Source organism: Myotis brandtii, unplaced genomic scaffold, assembly GCF_000412655.1.
Source record: "Myotis brandtii unplaced genomic scaffold, ASM41265v1 scaffold10, whole genome shotgun sequence".
In the NCBI taxonomy this organism is placed as follows: domain Eukaryota; kingdom Metazoa; phylum Chordata; class Mammalia; order Chiroptera; family Vespertilionidae; genus Myotis; species Myotis brandtii.
The window spans coordinates 1,437,675-1,447,344 of record NW_005353325.1 but is presented as its reverse complement, the minus strand read 5'-3'; the positions used below and the strand labels follow the sequence as shown (position 1 = coordinate 1,447,344).

Here is a 9,670-nt window from a genome sequence, read left to right as displayed (position 1 = left end):
CCCCCCCCGGCGCCCCAAGCTCCCAGCCACTCCTTTTTTTCTTTTCTTTTTTTTTCAGCACCTCCTTGAGCGAAGGGCAGGGCAGGCTGGAAGCAGGTATCTGGGATTTATTTATCTTCTATAATTGAAACTTTGTAGCCTTGAGCAGAGCCCAGGGCCGGCCAGGGCAGGTGGGAAGCTTGGCTTCCTCCATCGCCGGGGGCAACCCAAGCCTCCTGCTCGCTCCAGCTCCGTGGCCCCAGCCTTCTTAGTTAGGTTAATTTGCATATTCTCTCCTGATTGGCTGGTGGGCGTGGCTTGTGGGTGTAGCGGAGTGGCAGAGTGACAGAGTGATGGTTAATTTGCATCTTTCTCTTTTATTAGTGTAGACTAGAGGCCCCTCGGCGTGGCCTGCAGGGATCGGGCCGAAACCGGCAGTCCAACATCCCCGGAGGGATATAGTAGTGTGTAAAGCGGCAGGCAGCCAGGAGGAGCCTGAGCCCAGGCCAGGTGCCACACTGCTCCCACTCATCCTGGGCCTGCTGCGCCTGCCGCAGCCACTAGGTAGGCTCTCTGCTGCTCTGCTGTGGTCTCCACATCCGTCCTAGGGTGATATCCATGTGCCCATGAGAAGCAGCTGTAGGCTCGCACCCAGTCAGTCCCAATGCTGGTCCCAATCCTGGTACCAGTCCAGATGGGGGAGGGGTATGCAGGGGGAGTGTCTGCGGGAGAGGCTCACGACACCGCAGCTGTGCTCACCAGCCCTGAGCCTGGCGCCTGGGCCCATCAGTCAGATGAGCGGCGCTCCCACTGTGGGAGTGCAATGACCGCCAGGGGGCAGCACCTGCATTGAGTGTCTGCCCCCTGGTGGTCAGTGCATGTCATAGCAACCGGTCAAATGGTTGAACAGTTGCTTAGGCTTTTATATATATAGATTTTTATTGATTTCAGAAAGGGGGAGGAGAGAGAGATAGAAACATCGATGAGAGAGAATCATTGATCAGCTGCCTCCTGCACAGCCCCCACTGGGGATCGAGCCTGCAACCTGGGCATGTGCCCTGACAGGGAATTTAACCATGACCTCCTGGTTCATAGATCAACACTCAACCACTAAGCCATGCCGGCTGGGCAATGCAAGTTTTCACTTATGTGTTTTGAGGGTGCTATTAAGACTTTGGGAGGCATGCCAAAACAGAAAGCATCAGACATAAGTGATATTCAGTTGAGATAAACACCCTTGCTACCAGACCACCTGATGGAAAGATTTTAGGTGCAATAGGTAAATCCTTTAGGATATTCCAGTCCTAGAAAAATAACAGTTTCCTTCTGTTTCACATTAAGTGTTGAAAAAAGTATTAGTTTGGCAGTAGTAGAACAATGTTCCCAGTTTGAATACAATGGACAGTATCAGACAGAAATATTTCTAATTTGGTCCTGGTTCCAATATTCAATACAATATAAACCAACCATCAGTCAAGTCTCATTTTGAAGACTATTGAGCCAACATTTCTCATTTCTGTCTTTGGGGATCTGTTTAACTAGGAGAAAAAAGGAAGATAATGCCATGACCAACTAAAATGGTGATTCAAGAAGCCTGAATTGCCTGCAGTAATTGCTGCTATGTTCCCAGGAGACTACCATCGTTTGTACTCAGTGGGAATTCAATAAATACTTGTTGGTTGACACATATAACGGGAAAATAAAATGGTACAGATGGACTCCAACTAGAGAATAAGATGGAGAGGAAGAATCTTGATTTTGATAATCTGAACTCTTTAATGGTCTAAGTTTATATCATTGAATATCTGAATTATAAATAGGTTTAGCAATCATGTCATTTACCTTCATTTTACAGAGGAGACACCTGAGGCCCAGATAAGTCAAATGACTCACTCAAGGTTCCAAAGCTAAATTCCAGGGATAATTTTTGAGTTACCTAGCAGATAGAAACCAGCTCCTGGAGTAAGGCTGCCTGGTTTCAAATTCTGGCTCTGCTATTTATCAGCTATATATCTTCTGAACAACTCTTTAACCTCTCTCAACCAAAATCTCCCTCTCTCAACCTCATAATAACTGTATAGCCTTAAACAGAGGATTAAATGAGCTACTAATACAAAAGGAAAAACTATTTAATAACCATACTTGATACATAGGATATGTTCAATAAATGTTACTATTGTATTACACATTTTAATACCCAGTGTGGCCTTGTGATCCTAAGAACAAAGGCTTTCAAATGTGAACTCAAACTCTTAAAAATCTGGATAGGATTGCTTAGAAGTGGCTTGAAGCATAAAAAGATCTTTATGCTCTCTCCAAACAGAGAGGCAAAGGGAAGTTTTTCCTCTGTCAGCTTTTCCAGATGGTAGAATATTGTAACCCAGCACCTAAAAGTGAGACCTGATCGATTACTCATATAAGACAAAATTTTATTTATGTCTTTATTTAACTGCTGATATCTGTTCCTCCCTTTAAATGGTACTGACCTATTTCCTCTATTTGCAAAGGAATTCTATTATAACCTCAGAGAATTTACTGACAGCAGCAAGAGTATGTTTAAGCTATTTTACAAAGCTCTTGCAAGCGCCTCAATAGGGGCAAAAACAGTTTGCAATGTTCTCTATTCTGAAGAAGAGAAGTCATTGGTGTTCTGTAAAGCAGCAGGATGGCAGTGTCAGAATGACAGTGCTTGGCAATATTTTCACAGCCATCATTTAAGGTTGGCTGACTCATAAGTATTGACACAGTGAGGAGGGCTGCTTATTAGTGTAAGTCAAGCCCTGTGATCCAGGCTCTTGCCTTTATTCTGTTGCTTATCATCAATTACTAAACTAAATTTTCCTTTTGAACACAGCTACCTGTTTAAACTACCTGGAAATTGACTTGAGACTTAATTTGGAAACTTGGAATAATACTATTCCTAGAGAAACTTAACAGAAAAAAAAGACGTTCATTTCTTAATAATGCTAAATCTTAGAATAATGTACTGCAGCCTTTGCTGCTCAAAGTGTGTCCACATACCAGTGATTGGCATCACTGGGAGTTGTTAAAAATGCACTGTCCAACCCCATCCCAGACCTCTGATTTAGAATTTGCATTTTAATAATTTAAAGTTCAGAGTGATTCTGATACACTTAAAAGATAGAGAAACACTGATTTGAAGAAATAGGTGGGGAGGGGAGTGATTCTGACAGGTGGTTACTATTTTGTGTTACCAAGATGATGGTAAATAGAGATAAACTGAAGTGAGTAACAGAAACCTGGAATCAAATATTAAAATAACAACAGCAACAACAGTGGACTTTAGCAACACTGATGTTTAGTGAATTATATTTGCTTTTCTTTTAGGCATTATTTATACAGTTGACTTATTTTAGTTCTGTTTTTTTTTCTTTTGGTTGTTTTTATTATTTATAATGTATATAAGAAAATTCACAGTTGCATCCATCCATGCATGAAAGAAGGAAAGAAAATAAATACTTGTCAGTCATCTATTACTGGGAATGGCTACTTTAAATCAGGACTCGATAGATGTAAAGTCTTCTGGGAGTGGTCACTTGGGCCATGGTGTCTTTAGATCAGGGGCAGGGAGCTCTGTGGTTGGAACTCCTACTTGTTCAAAAGAAGCCACCTCTTTAAAAGTTCTTGAAATATGAAATACAAGAGTTCACCCACTTGTTCGCATGTAGTTAATATCATGTTTCCCCAGTCTACTACAGCTACTACAAAGAGAAGACTTGCTTATTGTTATCTGTTTCACTGGGCTTATATTAGGAGATGTTAGGTGGTTACTTTAAGGCAATTTCTGGAGGCTACTGTCTCTTTTTTGTCCCAACTGCCTCCTGTTCATTTTTAATCATCCTAGAAAAGTGTGTGAGTGTGTGAGAGTGTGTGTGTGTGTGTGTGTGTGTGTGTGTGTGTGTGTGTGTGTAGGGCTTGACAGAAATTGTCGAGAGGTTAATATAATAATAAATGGAAATCACAGTGGTTTATAGTCACTGGCACATACACAATGTATCACATGATGTCAGAAGAAAATCCTTCTTAATTCAATCAATAATATTATTTCCTGAAAAGAAAAGCCTTGCTCTTAAGTATCTATTTTTTTTTCTGCATTAGTATTATTCTACAAAGGCTTTGCATTCACTGCTCAGTAACTATGATTCTGGATAGCAGAGATCATCGACTGTAAAAGCTGTCTATTTTACTTTTTTATTTGGGAAAAATATTTTCTATCCTGAAGTATATAAATCAGAAAATATTTTTGACATTATGCTAGTCTTTAAAACAAACAATGCCATAAACCAATATGGAATTATACTATAATTTAAAAATAACAAAATTAACATAACCTAGTTTCAAACCCATTAATGTAATGTATGATTATCATGTCATTTTCCCAGCTATGGATGGGTGGATAATAACAATAATGAATAAGAATATAAAAATGAGCAATGCTTTAGTAATGAATTTTTGTCTGAATTTTCCTTAAAGCTATTTTATTATATTATTTGTCCATTCTTATTTTTTAAATTAATTTTGGTGAACATTTCCTATTACATAACTTCAAAAGTTACTGTCCATCGGGCTACTAAGACATGATTAATAAAATAAGCAATGGTGTTATTTCCCATAGACATTTTCCCCCTACTTACATTATCTAAAAACCAAAGCATATTATAGACCATTCTCTTAACCAGGATCAACCATCCAGGCTGTGTTTATACAGAACCCTCAATCCTAAAATTCCTCTTTGTTTTCCATTTTTCTTGGAGTTATTTCCAATCTATTCATTTCAATGTTTTGTCAGAGAAAATATTAAATAAACATTGGGTCTTGTTGGTAGCTATCATTAAAAGGAGAAACAAAGAAGAATAAGCAAGTCAAGTTTTATTATTTTTCAGTGCTAGTGCTTTTTATTTTCCCATATAGCTCTAACACTGTTGTGGAAAGGTAATTCATATTTTAGTAGAATGTATTTTTCATTGATTTATCTGCTCAGTGAATATTTTTTTTAAAGCAAATACATATACAAATGGCGCAGTGAGTAAATAGATTGTATTATTCCATCATTAGGAGCTATTTCCAGTGGCACGGCAATTAAATTATTTTTCTGAGCTTATATATAAAATTCAATACAGAGCTTTTTTTGTTGTGGTGGTTGTTTGGGTTAATAGAAACTTCCCAATTCAAATTTTAAAAAAAAACAAAACTGAAAAGGTGTTTGTAAATATAGTCAACAGAATTATACATTTTTTACAATTCTAAAAAGTATAATGTGCCAAACAGAATACTGACTACTGGTAAAGGCATTGATTCCCTTTGAGCTCTCCTAATCCTCTCCTATTTTATAAATTACCTATGTGGGTACTTACAAGGTGCCAAAATAAAAGAATAAAAATATTATTATTTATCTACATGATACAAATTACTTGTTTTTTTCTAATTTGTTTAGCTGCAATAGCATAGATTGAGTATGATTTGCATATGTACACATGTTATTATGCTACCCAATGTTTGTAAATATTGTGTTTTGGGTTGCTTTGTTTTAGTGACACATATGTGAACAAAATATTTTAAATAAGTCAGTCTATTAAAAATCTTTTCCACATCAGAAAATATTCATTGTGCATTACTTTTTAAAAATTGGTTTTCTTTTTCTAATACAATAATTAGATGACTTATTTTGAAATAGTATTTTAAATAAGCTATTTAAATCTGGGTAGATTACTATTGGGGTGAGCACTTCCTAAGATATGTAAATGCCTAATCACAATGTTACTAATATGACATAATTACAGTATGTCAACTGTAATTGAAAAATCAATTTAAAAAATAAACTTGGGTAAGTTACAACTATAAAATACAGAAATGTAATAGTCATACTTTTTATTATAATCATATGCAATAGATTATAAACATATTTCTCCCTTCCTGTCCAAATCTTTAAAAAATTCTTAAACCTTAGCATGTTAAAATAGAATGACACACTAGTAATGAAATGAAAAGACAATTCAATAGCCTTTACAACTATAAACGGATAAAATCCCTAAAGGTTATAGTCTTTAAATTATTCAGGCTCTCTAAATTTCTGCTGCCACAATATTTTTTTCGCAAGCGGAAAAAAATGACATGTTGCTCACCTAGATCTAGCTGTTCCCTAGGTGGTTGGTTCTAGAAAAGCAACAGGCTTTCCCCCCTGCCTTACCGGAAGCAACAGTTAGAAACTCTAACAACTAGAAAACTGCTACCCCTCAGTGGTTGGAACCAGCCAATAGAGAAACTGTCAGATATGATTTCAATCCATTTTTGCAATAGCTTCAGAAAGGGAGGAGAAAAAAAAAACACAATAGAATGTTAACCCTTGGAAATGAAAGGACTGCGCTGTTAACTCTCGCCCCCTTCCTTCCACCATCCTTTTAATCAGCAGGCTTTTGCAGCATGCTTAAGTTTCCAGGGCAAAACAAAGCAATAACCCGAGTCATTCTGTTTCATCTTAAATTTACAAAATGCAACAAGGCAAATTCATCAACCCCCCACATGGGAACAACACGAGCCTGCCCAGAAGCTGGCTTGAGCACTTCCGTATTAGCAAGCATGGACTATTGTCTCAGCCTGTTGCTCCTGCCACGGGGTGTGCTGGAGCCTGGAAGGAGGGAGGGGACACTGAAACCTCCTCCGTGTGCTTGTGTACTCGGTGCTGGGACTGAGTCTGTCCGGCCCCAGGCTGCGGGGAACGGACCTGGAGAAAAGGAGGCTGCGGACCAGGGTCCGAACACCCGAGCGCAGGCCGCCTGCCGCCGGCAGATGGTGCCCTCGGCATCGGAACACCAAAGGAAACCCTGCTCGAGTCCCGCTCAGACTCCGCCCCACCCGATCCGCGGCTGCCAGTCACCCCTCTTTCCCCAAATAGTGCCGCGCACGTTTCCTCCGGAACACCGCAGTAGCCCGAGTGTGTGTGTGTGTGTGTGTGTGTGTGTGTGTGTGTGTGTGTGTGTGTTTTCCAAATACAAACCAGGGGCCACAGGGTGTGTGTGTGTGTGTGTGCCAGAGCGGGGAGCGCACGCGGAGTGGGACTCCCGCGGCCGGGGCGAGATGACCGCCAATGAAACGCAGAGGACGCGGGGACCGGTCCATTTCGTATCTGCGTAAGCCCGTCCTGAGACCACTCACCATGTTCACTTCGGAAACCATGTCTATGCTGGCGACATCGATCCGCATCCCGACGTCCACGGGGGGCCCTGCCGGGGAGATGGGACGTATTATGGGCATATTCTCAGAGTGGCGACAGACTGGGGAGGGGACAGGGGCTTCCTTGGCACTTCCTACATTCTGAATGGGCTCCCTGTACTCCCATCCCTCCTAGCGGGGGGGTGGGGGGGAGACACAGCTTGGGAAAACAGGTGTGGGCACACGCGTGATGCAGTGACTATGCAGAGGGTGTGTCGGGCCGGGGTAAGGTTGGCTCTGCCTGGGGTTTCATCCACCTGCTACTGGGGGGATCCTGTGTGCGTGTGTGCGTGTGTGTGTGTGTGTGTGTGTGTGTGTGTGTGGTGCGTGCCCAAGGCGTAGGGCATAGTGCACGCTTAGGAAAATTACATGCTTTTTTTCTGACATTTATCTTTGTCAGGAAAAGAGAACTAGGTGTGGGTTACAGGTTGAAAAAAAAGATGAAGCTTTACCTCCAAAGTCCGGCCGCAAGCGAATGTCATATCCTTTGAGCAATCTGTCCACTGTCTCTTTCACGTATGACATGTTGCTGGGCTCATTGGCGCTGAAGGGAAGAAGTAGGGACCGTATTCAGAATGAGCACAAACTGCGAGCAGACATAAAAATAGATAGGCACACCTACCCCCCAATAACAAGCTACATGATCCAGCAAGCATGTAACAAGAAAAACACTCAGGAAGAAAAAAAAAATAGCTCACCTGTGTGCACAACAGACCATGGCAATCATCACAGGGAAAGACAGAAGCCCCAAACTCTCTCGATTATGCACTGTCCACATTACTAACTCTGATTAAAGAATTGTCTTTTCGGCGAAGATTCAAGGAATGCAACTTAGTCGGCGGCAGGGCAGTAATTCCCGAATGGACCTGCGCATGCGCAGAGGGTGCTCTCGACCAAAAGACACCTTGTGCCTTGCAAACAATATTCCTAGTGGAACAGGCAACAGATTTCAATCCCTTTAAAGTTCCTGTTTGTGGTGCTCTGCGTCCTCGGAGTAGTCGGAGATATCCTGCTGTTTGCTTGTTGGGAATCCTACGTGCATGTGTATTGGGATTGGAGGTTGCTATGATCTTTTCCTCTATGCCCTCAACCTGCCTTTTTTTTTTTTTTAACTCAACTCGCAGGCATCTGGCTAAGGCTGCCTGTGATTGGCACCTTTCGTTAACAGTCACACTGGTCCCAGAACTGGGAGTTTGGAGAGAGGGCGGTTCTCTGGTCGCCAGTGTGTGTGTGTGTGTGATGGGAAGGGGGAGGGAGGAAAGCTTGGCGGTGGGGTGGGATGGAGAACGAAGTGAATGAAGAGGGAAAGCCAGAGAAGAAGGGAAAAGGCAGAGGAAACCCAGGAATATTTGAGGACTCCAAGAATCTGGTCCCCCTGGGAGGCTTTTTAAGACTTCCCTGTTGGAGTAGCCCTTCTCTGTGGGAGGGAGAGAAGGAGGGGCGGTCAGTTCCCGCCCGCCCCCGCTTCCTTTCTTCCCTCCCACTTTTAGTCTCTGCAGCCTAGGATGGAGGTAGGAGGGGGGAACAAGCAATGAGACAGCATCTCTAGGCAGGCTATCCTTTTTCTAGGGCCACTGGCCCCAAGTTTCACTTTTCTTCTAGGTTCTAGTGAGGAAAATCTCTTTCATAAATTGCCAGTATATTAGCTGGTATATAGTAACCCAGAAGGGGCTCTGAAACACCCAGAGGGTCTAACCTCTGTTTGCAAGTAGATTGGGGTTCTGTAGGAGCAACAGTTGTGTGAATTCAATTAAATTCAAACAATGCAATTAGATAAATGTCACTGAGCACAAGTTAGGAGGGAAGCCCTGGGCTAGGGGTTGGTTCATTAAAGAGGATTCCTGTCCTAGAGAAATTCACAAATCAGACAGAGGGGTAAAAATATAGGCATATTAAATATAGATCTCTAGACAGTGTTATGGTGACAGGAAGGCTGGTAATTCTACCAGGGAGAAGTAGGATATGGTTTCAGAGGAGAAATCTTTTTTGCCAGAGCAGGGAGAGAGGGGTATTCCAGAAGGAGGGAACAACATGTGCCAAATCCTAGAGACTTAAAAGACTGGTCTGCTTGAATAGCTACACCCTGAAAAGACTGAGCAGAATATAAACCAGTGATTCCCAAAGTGGGTGCTACCGCCCCCTGGTAGGCGCTGCAGCGATCCAGGGGGGGCGGTGATGGCCACAGGTGCATTTGGGGGCGATGAGTAACTGCTATTAAAATTTTAAAAAAATTAATTTCCAGGGGCTGAGTAATATTTTTTCTGGAAAGGGGGCGGTAGGCCAAATAAGTTTGGGAACCACTGATATAAACCAAGGAGGTAGGGATGGTGGGTGATGAAGGTGTAAAGGGAAACTGAAGCCAGACTATAAATAAAATTACACACAGTACTATGCAGACATGAGCTTCTGGAAATCACTGGAGGTTTTAAGTAGGAATGGTCAAGGTCAGATTTAGGCTTTT

At 42.0% G+C, this 9,670-nt stretch overlaps 1 protein-coding gene across 1 annotated transcript in view; it reads right to left on the bottom strand.

Annotated features, from left to right (window-relative positions):
• The window catches only part of GABRB1 (gamma-aminobutyric acid (GABA) A receptor, beta 1), a 369,308-nt gene extending 360,884 nt beyond the window's left edge, over positions 1 to 8,424 (bottom strand). The window contains exons 1-3 of the mRNA XM_005853131.2: positions 7,908 to 8,424; positions 7,662 to 7,753; positions 7,153 to 7,220 (exon numbers count right to left, since the gene is read on the bottom strand). Coding sequence (XP_005853193.1) covers positions 7,153 to 7,220; positions 7,662 to 7,753; positions 7,908 to 7,987 — 240 coding nt within the window. The 5' untranslated portion in view covers positions 7,988 to 8,424. The remainder of the gene's footprint in view (positions 1 to 7,152; positions 7,221 to 7,661; positions 7,754 to 7,907) is intronic.
• Between the last annotated feature and the right edge of the window lie 1,246 nt (positions 8,425 to 9,670).